This window comes from Narcine bancroftii, chromosome 4 (assembly GCF_036971445.1).
Source record: "Narcine bancroftii isolate sNarBan1 chromosome 4, sNarBan1.hap1, whole genome shotgun sequence".
NCBI classification, from domain to species: domain Eukaryota; kingdom Metazoa; phylum Chordata; class Chondrichthyes; order Torpediniformes; family Narcinidae; genus Narcine; species Narcine bancroftii.
This window is the reverse complement of record NC_091472.1, coordinates 64,579,192-64,605,570: the sequence shown is the minus strand read 5'-3', so window position 1 is coordinate 64,605,570 and position 26,379 is coordinate 64,579,192. Positions and strand designations below refer to the sequence as shown.

The 26,379-nt window shown below is 42.5% G+C and overlaps 1 protein-coding gene across 2 annotated transcripts in view; it reads left to right on the top strand.

Moving 5' to 3' along the window:
* Window positions 1–12,075: 12,075 nt before the first annotated feature.
* The window catches only part of LOC138760633 (reticulon-4-like), a 101,654-nt gene continuing 87,350 nt past the window's right edge, over window positions 12,076–26,379 (top strand). Inside the window, exon 1 of one of the 2 annotated variants that reach the window (XM_069931448.1) lies at window positions 12,076–12,632. In XM_069931448.1, coding sequence (XP_069787549.1) covers window positions 12,317–12,632 — 316 coding nt within the window. In that variant the 5' untranslated portion in view covers window positions 12,076–12,316. The remainder of the gene's footprint in view (window positions 12,633–26,379) is intronic. The other variant, XM_069931446.1, reaches the window with a different exon arrangement.

Below are 26,379 nucleotides of genomic sequence, written 5' to 3'. Positions count from 1 at the left end.
GACAGTTTGCCAAAGAGTGGGACTTTGTTCAGACCACGTCAAGTCCTAATTTTCCACAATCCAATGGTCTAGTGGAAAAATCAGTACAGACAGTGAAAAGACTGATGAACAAGGCAAAAGACAGTGGAACAGACTTCTACCAGATCATGCTAGTATACCACACAGTGCCGCTCGAGTGTAGTATGTCACCAGTAGAACTCCTTAAGGGACATAGGCTAAGATCAAACCTATGCATTCAGGAGAACCTCCTAAAAACAAAAGAAGGGGGGGGGGGGAAGTGAGGAAATTCAAAGAACAGAAAGAAAAGCAAAAGTATTACTTTGACAGAGGAACAAAAAACCTACTGGAACTCTACACTGGTGACAAAGTAAGGCTAAAAGACAAAACAAACTTATGGACTCAGAAGGGAACTGTCCTTAGAGAAGTCCAACCAAGATCACACACCATTCAGACAAATGAAGGTGCTGTTCTGTGAAGAAATCGTCGAGATCTTCAAATGGGACCAGCCACAGTAGATGGAAAGACTGATACTGTTGAACAACCTGTATGCACATCTGAGAAAACATCGTCTGAGGCAACAACTCAGATTCAAGGACAATCAATCAGGAGATCGACAAGACACATGAATCTTCCTAAGAGATTCATTGAGCAAATTTAAAGGCTCCTGTTCTAGAATGAAGTAGTGCTATCCTATTCACTCTTCAAGTTTTAGTGTATGTAAATATGAACATACAAAACAAGTTTAAAAAATGTTAACAAAGTTGATAATAATGAAAATGCAAGTTCTTGGTGTTAAAGTTAAAATTGCAGAGTTATACAAAGAAAACTTTGTGACGGCGCACATCGCGATGCAGGCAAACTGGCTCCGTGTATAATGACTGTGGCAGTGTCAAGATATCGCCGCCGGGTTTTGGCTCCCTCATGGCTGGGGGAATCGTGCGCACCCTCGGCTACATCATCGCATCACAGCCAATGCAGGGGTGGGACATACGGCCGCCTCTCTAAGCGCAGCGCAGGCTTTTGAATAAACAGTTGTTGTTGAAAACTAAACCAACCTCAGCTCATGGTTTCTACTTGAATTCGTTCCATGTAGCTACCGCTACATTGGTGACCCCGACGGCCCTAGACAATTCTGGACTCTACACCACGGACGCTGCAGAAGTTAAAACTGCTGCCTTTCTGGACGCTTTGCCCACACACATGGTTCAGGCAAGTGGAAGCACAGTTCTGGCAGATCACCTCTGACTCAACAATGTTCTACCACATTGTCAGCACCCTTGACTAGGAGACCGCCGCCAGAATGGACGACCTGATTCATGACACCTCAGAGGAAGGTAAATACCTGGCGCTCAAGCAGCTCCTCCTCAGCACTTTTTGCCTATCCAGACGCCAACATGCTGTCAGGCTCATGCACCTGGATGGCCTGGAGACAGGGCACCATCCGTCCTCATGGATGAAATACTTGTGCTGGCAAAGGGCTACAGGCCATGCCTCATGATCCAACAGGCCTTCCTAGAGCAAGTTCCGGATGACATTGAATTGCTACTAGCAGACAAGGATTTCTTAGACCCACGCAAAGTCGCGGCCCAAGCGGATGACCTGTGGCACACAAAGCACAAGAACGAATCATCCGTGAGTCAGGTGATGTGCCCCAAACCTAGCCAGTCACAACTGCGCCCCGGTAAGCCAGCAGAGGCACCGAACACCATCTGGTGCTTCTATCACCAACGTTGGGGGACACAGGCACAGAAATGCAGGCAACTCTGCTCACTCCCAGAAAACGACCAGGCCAGCCGCTGTTAATGACTGTGACGGCTGGTCACATCAACAGCCTCCTCCATGTCACAGATAGAACAAGCAGCCGATGGTTCCTGGTCAACATGGGCGCTGAACTCAGTGTCATCCTGCCAACTGCACTGGAGACGCGAACACGGCCGTGAGGCCCCGCATTCTGGGTGGCAAATAACACCACCATCAGAACCTTCGGCATGCACAACATGCAGATTCAACTTGACAGTGAGAAGTTCCAGAAGAAATTCACGGTAGCCATGGTGGGCACAGTGATCTTTGGTGCCAATTTCCTCTAAGTGCACAGCTTGCTGGTAGATGTCAAAGCCAAGCATCTGGTGCAGGCCCGGACTTTCCAAACTGTCTGACTCAAGGCTACTACCATCCATGGCCACAGTGAGTGGCCCTAAAGATGAGTATGAACGCATATTGAACGAATACCCAGTGATCCGCCGACTGGAGTTCACTTCTCTCATGCCACAACATGAGGTGTTACACCACATACTGACCCAGGCCCCCCCCCCCCCCCCCGCTCCACGCCAAAGCCAGTAGGCTGCCCCCAGGAAAGATGCATTTGGCCAAAGAGGAATTTTCCCGGATGCAGGAGTTGGGTATAGTCCACAGATCGGACAGCCCATGGGAATCCCCACTACACATGATCCCCAAATCTTTGGGCGGTTGGCAACCTTGCGGAGACTACCGCTGCCTGACTGCTACAAAATCCCCCACATACCATACAGGACTTCATGGCCAACCTTCACTGCACGAAGGTATTCTCCAAGGTCAACCTAGTACGTGGCTACCACCAAATCCCCATCCACCCTGATGACATTGGCAAGACGGCCATTATCACCCTTTTGGACTCTTTGAATTTCTCTGCATGCCTTTTGGCCTCAAAAATGCAATGCAAACTTTTCACTGCTTGATGGATACAGTGGGCAGAGACTTGGACTTTGTGTTCATCTACCTTGACGACATACTTATCACTATCAGAGACCACGAGGAATACCTCTGCAGGCTTTTCGCCCGTCTGGTAGAGTTTGGACTCACAGTGAACATGGTGAAATACCAGTTCAGGAAGGACTCCATGCTGTACTTAGGCCACACCATCACCACGAACAGAGCAGCACCATCAGCAGAGAAGGTTTCAGCGATACGCCAGTTTGCCTGCCCCGACACCTTCAAAGTCCTCCAGAAATTCACCGGGATGGTCAATTTCTACAACTGCTTCATTCCAGGGGTGGCTCGCATCATGAGACCGTTGTTCGCCATGATGTCGACCAAGGACAAGACTTTAGCATGGGCGGAGGAGGCTGATGCAGCTTTCATTGCGACCAAGAATGCCCTGGCCAATGCCACCTTGCTGGTCCATCCAATATCCGACGTACCCATAGCACTCTCCATGGATGCGTTGACCACAGCCTTCGGTGGTGTCCTGGAGCAGCCAGTCAAAAGTCAGTGGAGGCCGCTGGCCTTTTTCAGCCATCACCTGTGCACCCTGAACTTAAATACAGCACGTTCAACTGGGAGCTCCTGGAGCTCTTCCTGGCAATCAGGCATTTTTGGTATTTCCTGGAAGGCAGGCCATTCATAGTGTTCACAGACCACAAACCCCTAACCCACACCCTTGCCATGGTCAAGGACCCCTGGTCGGTGACTGTCTCCTATCTTACATTTCCGAGTTCACCACAGACATCCGGCACCTTGCCGGCAAAGAAAACGTCATGGCCAACATGCTCTCATGACCCGCCATCCAGTCCTTAGCCCCCAGACTGGACTACTCTCAGCTAGCGCAGGCCCAAAGGTAGGATGACGAGATGCAGGCTTTCTGAACAGCCATCACCAGCCTCCGCTTTGAGGACTTCAAGCTGCCGGACAGCTCTGACATGCTCCTGTGCGATGTCTCCATGGGCACGCCGCGCCTGGTGGTGCCCCAGCATTGGAGGCACCAGGTCTTCAAGACCTCATGCACCCATCCATTAAAACCATGGCCCGCAGGGTAGCAGAGAGGTTCGTGTGGCACAGCCTGAGAAAACAAGTCATGCAGATGGCTCGCAACTGCACCCAGTGTCAGGCATCCAAGATCCACTGCCATGTCAAGACCCCGGTCCAGTGTTTTGACTCCCCAAAAAGACAGTTTGAGCACATCAATGTCAACATAGTGGGCCCACTGCCATTCTCCCGGGATGCTCGCTACCTCCTCACGGTGATAGACCGCACCACAGGATGACCGGAAGCCATCCCTCTGAAGGACACCTCAACCATCTCCTGCGCCAGGGCACTGCTCGTGCATTGGATTTGGGGTACCAGTGCACATAACCACCGACAGAGGGGTGCAGTTCATGTCTGCACTCTGGACACAGCTTGCAATGCTCCTGGGCATCAAGCTGCATCACACCACCGCTTATCATCCTCAAGCCAACGGACTCATGAAATGCTTCCACCGCCACTTGAAGTCAGTCCTCACGGCCTGGTTAAACGACCTTAATTGGGTGGACAAGCTCCCCAGGTCCTACTGGGCATCAGGTCGGTACCCAAAGAGGACTTGGTGGCTTCCTCTACCAAATTGGTTTATGGTGCCCCTCTAACCCTACTGGGTGAGTTCTTCCCTCCATCGCAAGACTTAGGCCCCGAAGGGAAGGCATCGTTGCAGGACCTACAGGACAGGTTAGCCTTGTTTGCACCTTCCCAACCCTCACACATGGCAACCGGCCGGCGTGCATTCCCAAAGATTTATCTGATGCAAACTTTGTGTTTGTCTGACGCTGTCTGCATCCAGCCCCCCTCCAACAACCTTATGAAGGCCCATAAAAGGCCCTACACATCTCTGGTAAGACCTTCACGCTGGACATTGGAGGTAAAGAGGAGCTGTCCATGGTGGACAAGCTAAAGGCAGTACACCTGGACCTCAACCAACTGCTTGTTACAGCACAGCCTAAAAGGCAAGGGTGACCACCAAAGGCAACAGGCCACTAAAGCCGATTCTTGGGGGGAGGTTTGTGTGGCAGCGCATATCGCAATGCAGACAAACTGGTTCCACGTGTAACAGCTGCGCAAGTGGAGCAGTCGCGTCAAGAAGATACTGCCGGGTTTCGGCTCCCTTGTGGCCAGGGGGATCATGCGCGCCCTCAGCTGCATCATCGCATCACAGCCGATGCAGGGGTGGGACTTATGGCCGCCTCTTAAAGTGCAGCACGGGCTTTCGAATAAACAGTTGTTGTTGAAAACAAAACCAACCCTCAGCCTGTGGTTTCTGCTCGAGTTTGTTCAGTGTACCTACCACTACAACATGTTAGTTAAAAGTAAGCTACTTTTGCTTTAAGAAAGGGCGATGTAATGATAGTGATCATGGTTGCAAAGCAACTAGCAATGCCTTACTGTTTGATTAGACTTGGCTACCAGCAGTGGACTGACACACACACAGTATGTTATCTGTAATGGAGGTTGCAACCTCATGGCCTGCCTCTTGATGCTGTTTACATAAACTTTAAAGAACCATTCCCTTCATCCATGTGTTGTCTAAGAAATCACACATATGAATACAAGATGAAATGATATATAGCACGGTAACAGGTCATTTCGGCCTATGAGCCGGTGCTGCCCAATTACATCAAATTGACCTACTATCCCTGTACATTTTGAAAGATGGGAGGAAACCAGAGCACCCAGAGGAAACCCACGAAGACACGGGGAGAACATACAGACAGTGCCAGATTTAAACCCCGATCCTGGTTTATGGCGCTGTAATAGTGTTGTGCTAACCGCTACATTAAGTGTGCCACCACTTTCGTTTTCATTTTACCCAATAACCAATAGGATCTTAAAGATGGGCATCTCTTCAATTGGAGAAGACAAAGCTGGGAGAGGAGAGACACGTGGGGGAGTTGTGGTGGAGACTTCAGGATGGGAGAAACAGGCCAAGAGTGAAAAAAAATTGTAATGGGTTAGCAGAAAGGGAACAGGTGAAGGATAGATTGAAAGTGGAACCAGATCAGGGTGGGTTAACATGAAATTGTAAATTCACTATTCTTATCATTGTTTGCAGATTGTCCAGGAGAAATATGATATGTTGTTCTTCAAGTTTACATTTGGCTCACCTTAGCCAATCACTCCTCCCTTGTTCTTAAAAGGGCGTTCCAACTTGAAAAGTTGACTGTCCATCATATTTCACCTCTACCTTGTATTCCAATCTTGCAAGGGGCTGCTGCCTCACTCCTCCCACCCTGTCCTATTTTTACTGCTTCTGTATTAGTTTCCCTCAGTCTCGATGAAGAATTCTGGCTCAAAATGTCAACAATGCTGCTTGAGCTGCTGAGTTCCTCCAGCAGATTGTGTTTGGCCATATTCCAACATCTACAGTCTCCTGTGTGTCTGTAATTTATCATTATTCCTTTCACAATACTGCCAAGCTCGGTGTCATCTGCAAACTTAGAAATTACTCTCCAAGTTCAGGTCACAACTATAGATTAAAAAAAAACAGTGGCCCCAGTTTTGATTCCTGGGACCGCTACTATTCATCTATCCAGTCCAAGAAACAACCGTTCACCTTGATCTTTCTTTATCTGATACTAATCCAATTTTGCAATCATTTTATTTTTATGCCATGACCTTCATTGCTATACAGCTACTTAACAAAAACCTCTGAAACTACATTACCCTTATCAGTTCTATCTGACACCAGATCAAAAAGTCTATCAGATTAGTTAAACACAATCTTCTTTAACTAATTCATGCTACCCTGCCTTAATTAATAGATTTTTCTCTAGGTGATTAGTAATCTTGTCCCAGATAAATGTTTCTAAAATATTGTGTTTGTGTCACATTTGGTCTTGCTTCCTTCTTCCCCCAATTAGAACAATAGCAGCTGCCTAAATCATTAATTTAGTTATTCAATATTTACTATAGCTACCTTCTTCTGTCTGTCTACTGTTTCTGTCTACTGCAGCTATATAAACCGGTTTCAATCACAGAGACCGTTATACTAGTACATAAATGATTGACAACACATTACCATGATGCATAAAGCTCCCATTAGAATGGATTGTCACAAGCATTCAGGCTGCTCATGGTCCTTCAGAATATTATGAGCCATTTAGAGTGAGGCCATCATTCCTGGTTGTTTGAAATAGTGGGAGAATGAGTACAACACTGAAAGTGTATGAATTTAGTACAATTTCTGTTTTGATTTATGACTTTGAAAATGTAGATATGTCACTATTTATTTGATTTTAATTACTATTTTAAAAATTGATTTTTGAACGTTAGAACCAGAACATGTGAAATTAAGTAACTTTGATTCTTGTGTGATTTTTCACATTCATGAAATTGAAATTTTTTTTGTTAATGCTGCACAAAAAAGTCCTTAAATAAAGATCCAGTGAATGGTCCTATTGATTCTTTGTAAATATTTCCTTCTCATTTGTATCAGTACCAGGCAATCAAAGCTCTGAATACAACAGAAGAGCAAAGACTATATCCTGTGAAGCGTACTGACTAAATAGTTTTAAGTCTGCTCACGTTACTTTGAAAAATATAATTACAATCTTCAAAAAAAAATCTTAGTTTGTCTGAAAATCACAAAGAACAACAGGGGAGTGCAAGTCTGACTATTTCAAAATGCAATTAAAGAACATTAAACATTATTGTCTGATAGTTTCTCGGAATACAATATTTAAAAATAAAATGAAAGCTCTCCATTGCTCTATGCCAATAATGTGCTATTTCAAGTTAAGTTTGTGTCATCAAAAAAATTATCACCAAAGACTATTTATAATTCAATGTGAACTGAGACTAATTGAAAGATCTCACCAGTTTCCAAATGTAATTAGAATATTCACAAGGCATTTGAGGCATTCACAAGGCATTTTGTTTTACAAAATTCCTAATGAGTGTGCAGAATTAAAATTTACCCTATTAGGTGTACTGTGAAATTAATGCAAACTGATGGCTGCTTTCAACATGTTGAAGTTATCCATTAGACCAACAAAAATTCCCACACAGATTGTGACAGAATAAGAAGTATGTATGTGATATACACGTCTAAATACCAGATTAAGTTAGTTAATATATCCCGAGAGTGAACTCTGCTTATTGGATATAATTCCATGAAACAGTTCAGGATGTACAACACTACTTATCTTCTGATAAGGATTAAATTTCTGAGATTGGATATAATTTTCAAAATTAGCATGTTCCAGTATGTTAATATAAAATTTAAATACTTTCACTACATTGTAATTAGGACCACCATATATTTTTACACTGTGACAGAGTATATATATATACATATATATATAATGTTTTTGGGAGATAAATTGGGAAATGTTTGTTAGAGTAAGTCACATACAAACACTTTAAAACAGGTATTATTTAAAATACTGGAGCTCTACCCCATGGTAGATGTATTGGCTACACAGCATTTGCAAGAGCTTTGAAGAATGCACAGAGACTTCACTAATGGATTGTTGTTTGCAAAAGGCAACAGATGAAAGAGCATGCTGGAACCGTTGCTGTTTGGAGGAGCGCTTGCTGTTGTAAGAGAGTCAAACAGTCTTTTTCTCAGAGAGAATGAGAGAGAGATACAGAGATCACTTGTACAGTGTTACAGCCAGCAGAAATAGCTGGGACTGGAACAGGACAAGCTGACAAGCCTGTTTGGAAGATGGCCTGTCAAAGCCCTTGAGGTTCATGCAAGAGGGGAGGACTGGCTGTCTAATGTTTCATTTGGAATAAGAGAAACAAAAAGGAACTCTGTGGTGACCTGAAAGAAAGAGATTATCACCTGGAGAACCCTGAAAGGGAAAGTTTCATCAGCAAGACACTGGAGTGGCTGGAAGTACATCAGTTGTGGATGTCCTGGAACAACAAATCTCTCTCTGAAAAATGACAAGGACCTTCCTGAATTGTTGAACAGATAATGCAAAGTTAAAATGAATAAATAGCATAATTTTTTAAAATATTTGAGGTATATACAGTGCCTTCCATGATGTTTGGGGTAGATAATTTTTTTTCCTTTATTTGCCCCTGTGCTCCACAGTTTTCCATCAAACAATTCACAATTAAAATGCACATTCCAGATTTTATTCAAAGTTACTTGCATATATTTTGGTTTGACCATGGAGAAATTACAGCTCTTTTTATTCATAGTTCCTTCATTTCAAGGGAATCATAATGTTTGGTACATTTGGCTTCACAGGTGTTTGTGAGCACTCAGGTATGTTTAATTGCTTCATTGGTGCAGACTTACTTCTAAGCTTTTAATTACCTTTGGAGTCTTTAATTGCCATTTTTCAACATGAGGACCACAGTTGTGCCAATGAACGTTAAAGAAGCCATTATGAGGCTGAAAAACACAAATAAAGCATGAAAAAACATTGCTCAAATCTTAGGATTACCAAAATCAATAGATTGCAACATCATTAACTGGAAAGAGTGAACTGTTGACCTCAGAATTTGCAAAGGTGCTGGTATTCCAAGTGTAGATCAGTCACTGTGCTCATATTCTGTATATTCAGATTACTGGGATTTCAGGGAATACTTTATGCAGGCTCATTCTGTTACTTTACATCCTCGATGTATATAGTTAATGAACTAGTTTTGAAGTTAATCCACTTGCTTTCATTTATCTAAACAAGCAACATGGTGTCAGAAGTGGGATAACCCTGATTTATCAGGGTTAATGTTTTTCGTCTGGGATTTGTTTCTTTCGAATGAAGACAGCTAAGCCAGCCATGACAGCACAGCTGCATGCTGAAAATGATTGATGAATACTGGATGCCAGACTCACTTGTCTTTGAAAACTGGTGGATCTTTGAACAAGAATATGATATTTTTGTTACAGTGGCACACTCTGACAAGCCAGCCCATAGTCAAGCATGCATTCTCCTCAAACTAGCAAGACAGGAGGCCATTGAACGTGAATGGTCTTTCGTATATGCATGAGAAGTGAGAGATCTCAGCGAGAGAGGACCAATCCTCGTTCTTGCAGAATTCAAAGAGGATCCTGAATGCCTCAAGAGAAAATTTAGAGAGATGTGGAACCCTCAAATCAATGTTACTATGGAAAGACAGAAGTTCAACAACAAAATCAGAAAGCTGGTGAGACAATTGACTCATATGTCAGTGACTTAAGAATCAAAGTTCTCTGTGAGGAGCTTATTAGAGATAAATTAGTTTGTAATATTAATAATGGCTATGAGAAAGGTACTACTGCGTGATAGTGATTTGACATTATCTAAGGCTATCTCCATCTGTCAAATTCATGCGATGATCAAAGATCACAACAAAACATTGGCTTCTCCACAGTACTCAGTCACAAATGTTGATGCAGTCCAGGCTAGGCTCATAAGAAAACAAAAGTATGAGTCAAAAATGAAGGACCAGACAGAAAAAATTGTGACATAGTTTATTACTAACTGCAATAACTGTGGAGGTGATCATGCAGCTAAAAGAGACAAATGCCCAACTTTTGGGTCAACAATTTGTCTGTAACAAATGGAATCATTTTAAAAAATGGTGCAAGTTTAAACAACAGACCTACTCTAGGTGGAGACCTAGGAGATCTGTTCACCAGATAGAACCAGACCAAGCTGATAGTGATATAGATGAGACATGCTATATCGATGTTATAACTCTGCAAATGGACTGTTGATTTTACTGATGCACAGATAAAAAAAAATGATCAAGCCTTTGCCTCTGTGCAAGTTAATGGCATTTCAGTTAAAATGAAAATTGATGCAGGTGCCAAGTGTAATGTCTTGTCAAAAAAGGCATTTGAATGAGTAAAGAGTGAAGAACAAATAAGAGCATGCATTAAATCCACAAGCCTTCTTGCATATCCAAACGGTAAAAAATCCAAATGGTTGGTGTGGTTAAGTTGCAGTGCTACCTAGAGGGATACTTGTACACATTGCTTTTTTTTTGTTCATGAGTATGTTCTGCCACTGCTGGGGCTTGGTGCATCCATTCAAATGGGGGTGGTCTCATTCAGCAAAGATGTTCACCAGTGAAGCTTCACTAATCTGGAACTTCAAATTCATCCTGAATACAGTGACCTTTTTTCAGGTGAGCTTGGAAAGCTACCCATAACCTATTCCATGAGACTTGACTCAGAAGTGAGACCAGTTGTTCTTCTTGCATGTCACATTCCTGTGGCTATGAAGGACAGAGTCAAACCTGAGCTTGACAGGATGCAGGAATTGGGTGTCATCACTCCTTGTGGTGATATGTAATCACACCACTAGGTCACCAGGGGTCATCCCTGTGACCTTGTACATAAAGCAGTCCAGAGCCACAGTCTAGCCTTCCAGGTTCGTCTTGAAGAGAGACAAGACTTCTTAGTGTACATATTAGTTGATTAAAGCTGTCTTATACTTGCACTCCTGTTGTGGTTATTGTCAGTACAACTCCCACGAGAGTAGGATTGGGGAGGATGGACACAGAGTGATTTTAGGTTGAGGTGCCTCCAGCTGAGCCACCGTCAAACACAACTGAAAATCTGTATAGAACACGTTCAGGTCGTGTTAGTAAGACAAATCCCAAATACGGAGACTGAATCGTGTTTTACAGTGTATATATTTGTTTGCTATAGTAATTGATATTAATATTGTTCACATGTAGCAAAGTCTTTTACTTTTCTCACCTAATAAGATTGTTACTGAATACATCTGCTAAATATTGGTCATTCTGTGACACTTTGTAAGCACTGAAGGTAATTTCTGTCATGGAATGGAGCACGAGCTAAGGAAGGGTATGGAGATCAGTCACTGTGTTCATATTCTGTATATCTGGGATACTGGGGTTCCTGGGGACTCTTTATGCTGGTGCACTCCCGTGGCCATGTTCTGTGACTGCATCCTTGATGTATATAATTAATAAACGGTTTGAAATTAATCCTCTTTCTTTCATTTATCTAAACACACAACACCAAGGAAGACCTCCACTGCTGCTGAAGGAAGAATACTCGTCATAATGAAGAAAAATCCCACAGATCTTTAGGATGCAGGTGTTGATGTGTCAATAACTATTGTTCTAGTCACTTCATATCGTAATAATTGAGCTCTTTATTCTCTCTTCTGAGTGACAACTTCTGGATACCTTCAAACAATGAAAAATAATTCTCGCAATTACGGCGCGGATTTATACAAGGAGGTGAACAAGGAGATTCGGCCAATCAAATAGTAAGATGAAGGTGCTAGGTTTTCATTGGTCAAACCTCAGCCAATAGCACTGTGGTTCTCAGGTACGCTCTTTGTTTATTGGCCGAATGAGCTATCAATCTTCGGTGGCCCATGCACAGGGGCATTTGGTTCATGGGAATCAGCGCGCGATTGTTTCTCCTGCTGTATTGTGATCAGCGCACGAGGAGGAGGAGGGCTGTGTTCTCGGGCCCGTTCAACACCCGCCTCGGTCTGGTGGCGCAAACGAGGCTCGCGCGCGTTTCGTCCGCAGCAGCTGAAGGTGAATCGATCCGTGATCGTCCCAATAAGGCTGACATCTTTCTGGTGAAGAAAGGCATCTGATCGGAACCATGTCGGAAGAGTACCAGTCTCCGTACGTCTCGTCCTCGGTCCATCTGGACGACATGTTACAAGCTTCTCCTCCTGAAGGTGCGGAGAAGGCCGACGATGACTTGCTGCCTCTCAAGCCCGGGGCGGGCGATGCGCCCGCTCCCCCCCCTCCCGTCGCTGCATCGGCGCCCAGGGCCTCGGAGACGGTAGAAGACAACGATGTCACCCGTGGCACATTTCAAGATGACTCGCCTCCGCCTCTCCCCGCCAGAAGTCGGCCCGAACCGGAGACGCTTGGCGACACGGAGCTGGCCAAGAGGCGCCCGCCGTCAACGGGTGAGTCTTCCGGTTGGCAGCGTGTCCTCGAGGGGAAGGGGGGAGAGTTACTCCCAGATGGGAGCATTCACATTTGAAACGATACGTTTCAGAAATTAAAGCAGGACACTCGGCCTCGGGCTTCAATCGGGTGGATCGGTTTGAATTTGTTTTACATCCACCCAATTTATTACACTAACCCCACATTTGTGACTTGTTTAAACGCATCTTGAACACTTTGAATTCGCCTATATTTGAGAAATGGCAGACTTGGCATTACTCAGCTGTTCTTGCATTCATTGCTGGAGCGATGACGGGGGTCGATGCCGTTGACTTTCTCAAGGGAATTGGGGGAAATGTGCAGGGAATTGGGTGTGAGCCGTTCGATTACTATCACGTGCGGGGGAAAAGGGCCGCAGATGGACTTCTTTTGCGATGGGCGGGACTGGGCAGTAGGTTTAACGTTTGGTGACAAGTGATGAGAACTTGCTTCGTGGTGAAATAAATGTGGCTCTGTTCCTGCAGTTTTATTCGCAATGCCATTGCCTCGGCAGAAGATTGGCAGAAACATTTCGCCGGATTGGGTGGGAATTTGCTCTCGGCGCTGAGTTCAAGATGTTAAGATGCCTTTCTGAGTGGCGTCACGTTAATTGAGGGGCGATTTCAATTCCACTTGCAGGCTGTTAATTTGGAGAATAGTTGACCTGTGGAATGATAAGTTGTAGCTACTTCAATATAAGCATTTTTATTAAAAAAAAACTGGCTTTCTTTGCCCTGTGTCTGGCTTTGGGAAATTTTATCTCTCTGATTTGAGATTTTGTTTTGCAGAGGTGACTAGGAATAAAGAAGGCAGGGTGGTAGATGTTATCTATGTGGACTTTAGCAGGGCCTTTGTCAAGGTACTGACTGGCAGGCCAGATCACATTGGATTTTGTCGATTGGTTTCAGGATTGGCTTGGTGCTATGGGACAGTGGATGGTGTGAGAGAATATGTTGAGTATTCATATACCTTGAATATATTATATATAGATATGCTTTTTGGGAGATAAATTGTGGCAGGTTTTTTTTAGTGTAGGCCGCATGCAAACACTTTAAAACAGGTCTCATTTAAAATACGGAGATCTGGTCAAGCCAGACATGCTGGCTCCAAGATCCTTTGCAAAAACTTTGAAGGGTGCCCAATGGACTTCACTAATGGAATTTAAAAAAAAACAAGATGAAACAACACGTCAGAGCCGCAGTCTGTCTGAGTGCAGTTTTCTATTTTAAGAGGATCATGTGGTTTTGCAAACACAGAGAGTCAAACGAGCTTATCTCTAGCCACTTTCAGGTGGCCAGAATACCCCGATGGAAAGCCACGTATTCTACCCGAATGTGGCTGTCAGGAAGCCACATGAAAGTGCAAAACCTGGCCCTGAGGAGTACTTACCCAACCCTCCTCGGGGAGGTATAATCTCAACATCCGAGCAGTCCCCCAAGGCACCTAAAAGTGGCTGCTAGGGGGAGGGCTGATGTCAATCAGATGGTGACCCCCCCTCTCCCTTGTATGCACATGCGCTTAGAATTTGAAGGAGGTTAAGTTAGGTTAGTTAAGTTAATAGTGAGGAGTTAAAGTGCGATCCTGTTTTTGTGTTTAAAGTTAGTTAAAAGCAACTTTTGTTTGGGTGGCCATTTTTGTCTTGGTGAATAGCTGTTGCTGCTGGGTTTTGGATTCCTCTGGGCTTGTAGCAATGGAGAGTTGTTTCAGATTGGAGGCCACAGATATTGATGCTAGTTTTTTTTGTCATCCACTGACAATTTGGATGACAATGTTATGAGGATGAATAGAAAAAAAACACAAATTCTGGAGAAACTCAGCAAGTCAAACAATGCCTTAATGTAGCAATGGTAAAGATACATCACCAACGTTTCGGTGTTTTTAAGGAAAGTATTAGCTTTAAACAAATGTTGATTAAAAAAAATGTATAATTACTCACTTTCATTTCCTTAGAATTAAGTTTGCAAGATGTTTAGTTACCTTTATGAAATAAATAATATTTTCTGTTGTGTTTTTGGCTCGGTGATAGAAGTGTAGACATTGCTTGAAGTATGAGTTTACTGCTTTGGTAATGTTGTTATATGGCGAGCTCTCCACTGGCCATCGTGTCAGAGGTGCACCAAAGAAGAGGTACAAGGACTGCCTAAAGAAATCTCTTGGTGCCTGCCACATTGACCATTGCCAGTGGGCTGATATCGCCTCAAACCGTGCATCTTGGCACTTCACAGTTCGGCGGGCAGCAACCTCCTTTGAAGAAGACCGCAGAGCCCACCTCACTGACAAAAGTCAAAGGAGGAAACACCCAACCCCAACCAACCAATTTTCCGCTGCAACCGTGTCTGCCTGTCCCGCATCGGACTTGTTAGCCACAAACGAGCCTGCAGCTGACGTGGACATTTACCCCTCCATAAATCTTCGTCCACGAAGCAAAGCCAAAGAATGTTGTGAGAACCCTTTGGCCATTACCCTCCATATTTAGCCTGGTTACAATTCTGCTGATGAAAATGTGTGTAGTACTTTATGCATACATGTTTTCCCAATGCTAGTTGAAATCCGTGCTTTGGTTTAACCTGAAATTTCCGACTCCTAGTCCTGAAGGCTGTTGAATGATTTGATGGGTAGCTGTAGTGCATCTTGCAGACAGATGCTGCAGCCACATTCTGTTTGTGATGAATGTGGTGATATATCACACATGGGATTTCTAGGAGGTGGTTAAGTTTTTGGAAATCATTTGCTTTTTTTAACCACAAAATCTGAATTGTCCATGTAAATGGCATTTTCAGTTGAGTTTTCAATCAATGTTGACTCTTAAGGTATTAGTACAAGAAGATTGGTGATGGTAATATTAGCGGGAGATTGGCTTCCCCATCCTGAATATTTTGGTCTTCACGATGCCCTGTCTAAATCTGATAACACAAAGCATAGAAATTTGAATTGCAGGCAGTCCCTGGGTTACGAACATCAGCTGTTTCCCAATTCGCGCATGCACATAATTGTACACCAATTTGTGCATTTTGCCCCCAGTTGGCTCATATGCATAATGTTACCTCATGAACGCTAAATAAGAACAGGCAGTACCTGTTCTGCATTGCGTACAAATTGGCTTATGGACCCAGTTATCAGAACTCATTTGTAGCCTGTATTTGAAATAATCTGTCTGATACCTTAAATAGCCTCTTTTCCATAAACCGGTCGGTAACAAGGAGCTGGATTTTGGAGGGGTAGGAATGTTGATACCCTATGGGTAACAAATAAACAACTAAGCCCCCTTTCCACTCTTAATACATCCATCAAATCAGCCTGAATAATTTTTTTCTGAAAACATTGGCATTAATAAAGACAGGCTTTAAACACTCAAAAGGTAATGCTACTAGCTATCAAACTACTTGGATTAAAAACTTGAAGTGATTGATTTTAATATCAATAAATCAACTGTGTAAATAAAGACTGATCTCTATTTGAAAATTAAAAAAAAAACTGCAAGTGTTAATAGCATTAAAGGCCATGTGTGGGAAGAGAGAGTTAATGTTTCAAGTCAAAGGTCCTTTGTCAGAACTAGGAAGGAGACAAAAGTTGTAGGCAGTGTGAATGGCGGAGAGTGGGAGGAGGATGCCTTTGATAGGGTAAAACAGGGTGACTAATGGGAACAGTTGGAGAGCGGGAACATTGTCACAAGAATGATGAAATACAGAGAAGGAAAACATGCTCAACAAGTCAGACAGGTCATGTCCTCTATTGCCAGATGGAATAAATATATATTTAAAAAAAAAAACAAACCAAGCTGAGAGAATATACTGTACAACTCTGATTATCTGAAATGGTGGGGACTGGTTTTATTTCAGATAAACATATTTTTGGAGAACTGAGCGTGTAACAGTGTTTATGCAACAACAAACAAGAATGGAAGGGTTTTTAAGCATTAAAATGTTTAATTCTCGCTTTTAAAAAATGCTGAACACTGACACCTCCTCAACGAATTCCCGCTTCTTCTGGGGAGCCTGAGGGTCTGGGCTGCCGTCGCCGGGTCAATTTGGATAAGTGAGGATTTCTGTTTTTTTGGGAGGGGGGGGGGTGGTGGGTGGGATATTCTCATTGATCTGAAAAAAAATGGATAATTGAGGATTTTAGAGAATCTGATTTCAGATGATTGGAGTTGATGACAGATGGAAATCAAGTTCCTTGAAGTTGTAGAATTCAATATCCAGTCTAGATGGTTGTAATGGAACATGATGTCCTGTTTCTCCACATTTAGATAATGGAATTTTGCTCCAATGGAATTCACAAAATAGGACCCAAAACATGTGGATCACTGAATAAAAATTTGCTCTTGATCCAAAGACGCACACATGCCTCCACTTTCCTGATCAGAGTTGCAATATCCTTTGTCAGTTCGGGTTCCTCAATTTGGGCAGCCTTGCCCTTTACGTGCAGGAACTGAATTTCTAATTTTTTTTTTTAAAGCCTCCCATTTGCTAAATATTTAACCACCTCTTTAAAAACTTTGCAAATTCCTGTATAATATAGCAAAATTAGCTTTCCCTCAATTTAAGACTAACTTGTTTTAGTGTCTTGAAGCTAATAAGATTATGGTAACTGGACCTTTCCATTGGAAATGACTGGAAGTATTTTCAGTGCCAGTGTGTTTTAAGTCCCCATTATGTGATTGTTGGTAAATGGATAGCTTATGGTGTGTCTTGACACAAAACAAGGAGTGCAGTTGACACTGATTTAATGAACTGCCAGGTTGACTCTGATGGCCATGTGACTGACAGGCGTGACTTGTGTTCATTCAGGCTCTGATTGGTGTCCTCACGACCAACCGTCATAGATTGGCCAGATCGGCCCATTTGCTGCAGTGTCATCAACTGATGTGGTTTGTGCCGATCTGCCCTTTCGTGACCCATCTCTGGCAATTGACTGGCAGCAGCCTATGGGAACAGGCCACTGGCGCCTCGTGCAGCCTGCTCGATTGCAGTATTCAAACAGCATCTTCTGAGTCGGCCCTCCGAACCAGTGATCGGAGAGATATTAGTACCTTTGGAAGGCCTGCCCCTGCGGTGAGAGATTGGGAGTGTAATTGGTTGACTGCTATCCAAATGTGCCAGTTTAGGCTAGCCAATTGTGAAAGTCACAATTGTCCAGAATGCAGGTGGACCCATTGTATCGGAGGACATATTATGCCCCTCGTACGATCTTTGGAGCAGTGGCTGCACCTCATGAAAACCCATTTACAGTTCTTGAAGTCTTTGTGGACTATAGATCGGGGATGGCCATGCTCTTTGGGGCAAGCGTTCGCGCAGTCTGGCTAATGTGGTGTCTAGTTGGTCTTCCAGGGTACTAGCCAAGAATTTGGCTGGGATGACTAAGGGCAAACCATACACCATTCTCGGCTGCAGATGTATTGAAATCCTCTTTGGGTGCAGTTCAAATGCTCAGTAGAACCCGCGGCAGCTCATCTGTCCAGTTGGGCCCTGAGATTCTGGCCATGAGGGCTGATTTGAGGTGCCTATAGAACCTCTCCACCAATCTGTTGGCTTGTGGGTGACATGCTGTTGAGTTGGGTTCCAAGGGTATTGGCCAAGGCTGCCCATAGAATGGAGGTAAATTGGGCTCTCTATCAGAGGTCCCAGATGTTCTGGGACCCCAAAGTGTGCCACCCAGTTGTTTAGCAGGGCCCTAGCTCATGTCTTGGTGGATACCTCCAGTAATGGGACTTCTTTGGGCCACCAGGTTGAATGGTCTGCAATAGTGAGCAGGTATCGGCACCCTGTGACACCGGCAGTGGGCCAACATTATTGCTGAACCTTTGCTGTGGTAGTTCGAAAGTCTGGAGAAGATCTTTAACGTATCTGGATCTTAGCAGACTGACATTGTGGTCAGTCCTTGCCCGCTGGCTGACCTCTTTTCGGAGGGCATGCTAGATGAATTGGTCAGCTATCATTCTGACAGTGGTCCTAATGGAGGGGTGTGCCAGACTGTGGCCATGTCAAAAATTTGTCTTTTCTGATTGGCAGGGATGATTGGTCATGGCTTACTGGTAGCTGTGTCTCACAAGAGTCATTTCACCTGGGCCGATTGAGATGTCCTCTAGCTGCAGGCTGGTTACTTGAGTCCGATAAGCAGGGAATGTCGGGATTTGCTTGTTGTGCTTTAGCCAGAGCCATGTAGTCGATGTCTGGGGTGGGGACATGTATGGTGGAAATGGCAGGTTAGGACAATACATCAACCACCACATTGGATTTCCCTGTGATATGATTAATGTCAGTGGAGAATTCTAAAATATAAGTATGATGAATCTGTGTCTTGCTGTCAGTCTTTCGCTGTGTTTAGTCTGCTCTCCTGATATTGGACGTGTATTATCTCTACCATTAGGAACACTCTCCTTGGGTATAACTGTGATTGTGCCCATTATTATTCATTATTGTATTACTAAGTTTCTACTAATAAAAGCCATGATTTCTGGTTAACCACACAGCCTTCATTAACTGGCACTTCATTAAGAAAGGTGTCTCTGTTGCCTGGCTGAAATCAAAGATAAGTGGTTTATGGTTGGTGAAGATCTGGAATTTCCTGCCCTCGGAAATATTGAAAATGCCTTACTGCCAGGTACAGAGCCGATAGTTTGCGGTCGAATGCAGTGTATTTCAGTTCCGGCGGCTGGAGGTGCTTGCTTAATAAAGGCTAGTGGCTGCCATTATCCATACACCAGCTGCTCAAGCACACCCCTGACCACTGTATAGGAGGCATCTACTGTGAGAGCTGTCAGGGCATCAGGCCTAGTGTGCACCAGTAGGGTTGCATTGGCAAGAGTGTCCTTAGCAGATTTGAAAACCTCAGCTGCCTCATTCATTCATATAATGTCTTTCCTGTGACTGGAAATGTGGGATAATGGCCTCGTGATGTGGGCTGCTGCTGGTATGAATTGATGGTAAAAATTAATCATATCAGCATCATCAGGGTGGACCGGGATTTGATGATAGCCCCAGATTAAGTCAACTTTTGAGAATATCTGGACCCCCTGAAGGTTAGTGGTGGTCCAGATACCTGTCAGATGTGGTGGCATCATTGAGGTGTCAGTAGTCCCCACATGGCCTCTACCCTCCTGATGCTTTGGGCATCATGTGGAGTGGTGAGGCCCACAGACTGTCAGATCATTGTACAGTGAACAGACCAGACACAGATTGGGTGCGTGTCTCTAGGGCGGTGGGGAGCAGGATGCTCAGCTCCGTTCCTGTGCCCACCAGGAAACGCCGGCCGGTGGACTTGTCGGTAATGTGAAGGAGGCTTTTCACGTGGCCAGCCGCCACAGCCATCAACAGGGGCTGGCCAAGTCGTTTCCCTGGTAGTCACATGATTGTGGCACTTACGAGCTTGCGCTGCCCAGCGCTGATGGTAAAAGCACCAGGTGGAATGGTGCTCCTCCGGCTTGTGCTTGGGGGAGTGGTGCGGCTGGCTGGCTCTTGGTCGCACAACCTGACTGAGGGCTGCTTCATTCTCCCTCTTGGTGCGCCAGAGGGTGTCTGCTTGGGCTGTGACTCGGCGTGGATCCGTGAAGTCCTCATCTGCCAGGAGTAGTTGGATGTCCTAGGGCATTTGCTCGAGGATGATCTGACAGAAGAGGAAACAAGGTTTGTGATCTGCCAGCGGCAGCATCTCGTCCATTAGGGCTGATGGTGTGCGGTCCTCAAGCCCGTCGAGGAGGCACGCTGCTGAGGGGAGAGCCCAAAAGTGCCAAGGAGCAGGTTCTTGAGGGCAGGATATTTACCCTCGGCCAGTGGATTGTGTATCAGATCGTCCACCCTGGCTGCCGTTTCTTCGTCCAGCACGCTCACGATGTGGTAGAACTTTGTAGCATCTGCTGAAATGTTCCTCAGTTGAAACTGCGACTTCGCCTGCCCGAACCATGTACGTAGGTGATGGGTCCAGAAGGGGGGCAATTTGATGGCAACGGCGTTGATCTCTGCCGGATCCATGTTCTTGAGACCAAAGAGGCATCTGGGCTCAATGGGGTCACGAGTGTAGAGTTGGACACAGCCAAGAAAGACTCAGCTCCCACGTTGAAAGTCGTTAATGACTGTTTTACTCAAATTCAGCACGTGCCCTTTTAAGGGCAGCATGAGCTTAGTCACCACGTCCGTGGTGACGTCATAATTACTGCCCCAGGCGCGCACTGGGGAGGAGACTTGTGGCAGGGAGAAACCCTGACGGCACCACTTTCCCAAGGCTGCCCCGCCACGTGGTGTTACATGTGGGGCTGGTTCGCCATGAGAGAGTGTGCCGCCACAACGAATGAATTGTATTAAAATAAATATTTTTTCAAGAATAAAATATTTGTTTCGCTCATTGCCCATTCAAGTACCAGAATTTTTATTTCAAAACTTGAATAAAATAATACATGAATTTCTTTGGAAAGGTAAGATGTCAGGAATTGGTTTAGAAAAATTAATGTGGAAATTTGATAAGAGTGGACTAAGACTACCAAATTTTAAGAATTATTTTAAAGCAGCTCAATTGAGGTCTTTGACCTCCTGTTATCACCGGGATGAAAAACCAGCTTGGCCTGTTCTGTGCTGTATATGGTTATATGGTTATGGTTATATGGATTCAAATAGAAATGAATAAAATGGGTGAAACTATTCCGGAGTTAATTTTGTATAAATGAGTCATTTAAAGGAACTAGAGTTTTTCCATATTGAAACATCTTTTAAACATATGGAATAGAATTCATATTGAGAGAGGAATTAAAAACGATCAATTACCAAAAATGTTAAAACAAAATCAACTTCTTCCTTTTACTTTGAATAATCCTTTATTTGATCATTGGTTTAGTAAAGGTTTACAGAGGATAAAGGATTGTTTCTTAGAATCTTTTCTTAACTTTTGATCAATTGAAAGATAATTGATAATATGCAAAAATTGTATTATTTAAAAATGTATTTGAAAAGAGACTGGGAGCAGATTTGAGACTTCCTAAACAAAGTCAATTTGAAGATATAATAATAGACACATTTGTTAAGAAATTTATGACTAGTATGTATATAAAATTACAAGAGACTGATTTATATAAATCTTTTTTTCTTTACAAAAATCCGTTGGGAGAAAGATTTAAATATACAAATTCAGGAGGCGATTTGGTCAAAATTATGTTATGAAAGTGTTACGAATGCAGTGAATGTTAGCTATCAAATGGTTCATTATAATTTTCTTCATCAGTTGTATTATACTCCACGTAAATTAAATGGACGATTCTAATTATTCAAGTAAGTGTTTGTGATGTGGGAAAGAAATGGGGACTTTTTTTTGCATTAAATGTGGTCTTGTGAAAAATTGGAAAGATTTTGGAATGAACTGAGGGCCAATTATGAAGATAAAGATACCAAAGGATCCAAGAATATTTTTACTTGGAGATATTTATGAAAAGGGTATAAAATTGAAATTGGACAAATAGCAAGAATTTTTTCAAAAAGTACTGCAATAGCAAGTGCAAAGAAATGTAAAGCGATATCATGGAAAGATGATAGAGAAGTGTTATTAAGTAGATGGTATAGAGATGTGAAATTGTATATCTTTGCAAAAAATTACATATAGTTTAGGGAATTGAGATGAAAATTTTTATAGCATTTGGAAACCATATATGGATTTTATGGATAATTTTGTGTCCACCAAAAGAGGTCATGTGTAATTATCCACTCCTCTTAATTTATAATTTTTAATAACAATTAATGATTGTATATGCTAATATTATTGTATATTAAATGGTAGGCATTTCTTTCTTTCCTTACTTTTGGGTGGGGGGGGTGGGGAGAAATTTTTTTTTGTCATTGGCTATGGATATTTGATTAATGTTTTATTCATTTTTTCCTGTAATGATGCAAACAATTAAATAAAATTTTTAAAAAAATACTGCATCACGAATGTCTCAGGTCAGTGTAAGGTCTTTACCAAAAATGCAGCTCTTCCTACTGAATTCCTCAGCAATTTGTTTTTTGCTTTTTATTTTGTACGCTGATACCCTTGTGTGCAAGTCACTGGAAGGTAACAGCAAGCAATAAGGCAAATAGTATGTTGGCATGAATTGCATAGAATTTGAAAACAAAAATAGTGATGTTTTGCAGTAATTATGAAGAGTCTTGAAGAGACAATGCTTGGAGTGCTGAGAGCACCTTTGGCTTCCTTGTTTTTGGGGGCCCCTTTATGAAAATTCGACTGCATAAATTCTCCCAATGTATTTTTCAAGATGGTGTTAATGAAACACTTAAAAAAAAAAACTGGATAAATGTTCCATTTATTTAATCTTGAAGTGTTGGGATGAATGTTTCATGAAATGTTACAAGTTATGGGAAATATATGGAGAGTGGGATGATTGGATGGACATTTCTAACTGGCATATAAAAATTGGTTTATTTACAGTTTATTAACAAAACTTTGGGGACTGTCTGTACTTCAGCGAAACTGCATCAAAACACACCACACTTGATGGGACATGTAGTCTGTCCTATGAGAGAGATTGAATAGATTGTTTATTAAAATAAAAAAAAATATTCATTTGAGTGAGAGATGCTCAGAAATGTATAAAGCTAGGATATTTCATGTGATGGATGCAGTGCTGGCATCGATAAGAGTTATTTTGAAATGCATGTGTTACTGAAACTGCACAAATTAAGGTGAGTGGAGTGTGACAATGTGAGCCTATTTTTTTTATGTACTAGGTATAAAGTGATAAATAATCTAAAACCTGTTGGAGATGGTTTAGGGGTGCATGGAGGTGAGCAGCCTCTGACCTGATCTGGAATAGTCAAGTTAAAGGGTAACTCTACAGATGTGGATAGTGGGCTGTGTGTTTAAGATATCGCCAGTGAATTTCTAGGTTTAGTCATTCTTTTGGAGAATTATTCTTTGGCTCTTTCATGACAACTTAAGGGCAGATTCATTCTCGGTCCTGAAGAATGCAGGAAACTCCTTCAAGGCTGAGAAGTTGTGAATTGATTGACCATTGTTCAAATCAACAAGTTTTCATCCCACCAGCCATATGTGAAAGAAGAATCATTAGCCCCTTTTAAATTGCAGCACCTGGGTAGCCCTCCTGGGACCTGGATGTGATTACTAGGGCAAAGGTGCTGGAAGAACCTTTCAAATTGCAGGGAGATCTACCCATTAAATCGTCAACCTGGCGATTTAAGGGGGATCATGCCCCTGCAATGATGCGTCATGCACTCACTGGAAGTCCTGCTGGATGTTCAGATGCTGGCTGCCCGGTGTCGCACGCAAGCACTGACGTCACCGGAATAAGCGGGTTAGCCATTTTCTTGTTCAAATGGCCTGTGGATGCGACCTAGTTAAGTTTAACTGGGTTCCCTGACTACCTCTGAGGTAGGTCAGGAGCCAGTTGGATTCTGACAGGGTTGACCAGGTCATACCCTTTCTAACTGGGGTGCTAACTGCGCAAATTGCCCAGTTCACCCTGTTATACATGGCAGATGAAAGGGCCTATTGGCTATGCAGTGGAAGATGGTTCAGCTGAGGATACTGCCTTGAGCAACTTGTGCAGTGATGCCAGAGGTTAAAATTATTGATCACTGGGTGCAGCCATCGTACTTTTTGAAAGGTATGAATGATTGCAGTTTTGGAATTGTTGAGAGTTTATTGTTATGTACAGATTTCAGATTTATTATCAGAGTACATACATTACATGCAACCTTGAAATTTGTTTTCCTGCTAGTGTGGCAAAAAATATACACATGGTACACATGTAATCAAACTGACTGTTCAGAGAAAAAAAATCAAAAAAGTACAAAAGTGTCCTTAAGTACACATGTACAATGTACAGATGCACTAATATTCTTGCTTGCTACAGTCACACAAATGTGCAGGATGCACCAATTAAAATTAAATAAATTAAGTTACCATGGTTTGCCAAGACACAGAGATCATAAATGTAAAACAATAAGTAAATAATTTAGACAGATCTATTGATGGTACCAGAGTTTTAGGGTAGTATAGGGAGATTCAAAAGCCTGATGGCTGTTTGAGGGGTGGGGGGGTGGGAATTGACTTCTTGACCCTAACGATGGTGGACTTGGGCCTTCTGTACCTTTGCTTGAAGGGAGAAGTGAGATGAGATTATGACCAGGGTGATGGGGATCCTTTGTTGTTGGCAGCCTTTTTAAAAATTAAAAAAAAATTTTTCACACTATGAACCATACTGACCAAAATACATACAGACATTTTTCTCTTGAATATATACAGTGCCATTTTCTCCCCTTTTCCCCCCTCCCTTCCCTCTCTCCCTCACCCCCCCTTCCCATTTATTCAATCTATATGATACATTAAACCCGCTAAACAATGTCGTCACTTAATAAAAATAAACAAAAAATTTTTGTCTTTTACTTTAACATAATGAGTCAGTTCATTTCGTTGACTTCTTCTGTCATTTTAGGTGGTGGAGGTCCGTGGTAGGATTTCTCTATTGTGTTTCATGTATGGTTCCCATATTTGTTCAAATATTGTGATGTTATTTCTTAAATTATATGCTATTTTTTTCTAATGGAATACATTTATTTATTTCTATGTTCCATTGTTGTATTGTCAAGTTGTCTTCTAATTTCCAGGTTGACATAATACATTTTTTTGCTACGGCTAGGGCAATCATAATAAATATTTTTTGTGCTCCATCAAAATTTAGTCCAAATTCTTTATTTCTTATATTAATTAGAAGGAAGATCTCTGGGTTTTTTGCTATATTGCTTTTTGTGATTTTATTTAATATCTGGTTTAGATTTTCCCAAAATTTTTTCACTTTCTCACATGCCCAAATTGCATCTGTTGTTGTTCCAGTTTCCTTTTTACAGCGAAAACATCTGTCTGATACTGTTGGGTCCCATTTATTTAACTTTTGGGGTGTGATGTATAGCCTGTGTAACCAATTGTATTGTATCATGCGTAACCTCGTTTATTGTATTTCTCATAGTTCCGGAGCATAGCTTTTCCCATGTTTTATTCTTTATCTTTATGTTTAGATCTTGTTCCCATTTTTGTTTGGGTTTACAGCTTGTTTCCTCATTTTCTTTCTCTTGCAGATTGATGTACATGTTTGTTATAAATCTTTTAATTATCATTGTGTCTGTAATCGCATATTCAAAATTGCTTCCTTCTGGTAACCTCAGACTGTTTCTCAATTTGTCCTTCAAGTAGGTTTTCAGTTGGTGGTATGCAAACATTGTATCGTAAGTTATATTTGTCCTTCATTTGTTCAAAAGATAATAATTTATTTCCTGAAAAAGAATTTTCTATTCTTTTGATCCCTTTTCTCTCCCATTCTCTGAAGGAAAGAGTATCTATTTTGAAAGGATTAGCTGATTTTGTGTCAAAATTAATTTTGGTAGTTGATAATTTATTTTATTCCTTTCTATGTGAATCTTCTTCCAAATGTTGAGCAAATGGTGCAATACTGGTGAATTCCTATGTTGCACCAATTTTTCATTCCACTTATATAGTATATGTTCAGGTATCTTCTCCCCTATTTTATCTAGCTCTAATCTGGTCCAATCTGGTTTTTCCCTTGTTTGATAAAAATCTGATAGTTATCTTAATTGTGCTGCTCTATAATAATTCTTAAAAGTTTGGTAGTTGTAAGCCTCCTTGTTTGTACCATGCTGTTAATTTATCTAGTGCTATCCTTGGTTTACCCCCTTTTCCATAAGAATTTCCTTATTATTTTCTTTAGCTCCTTGA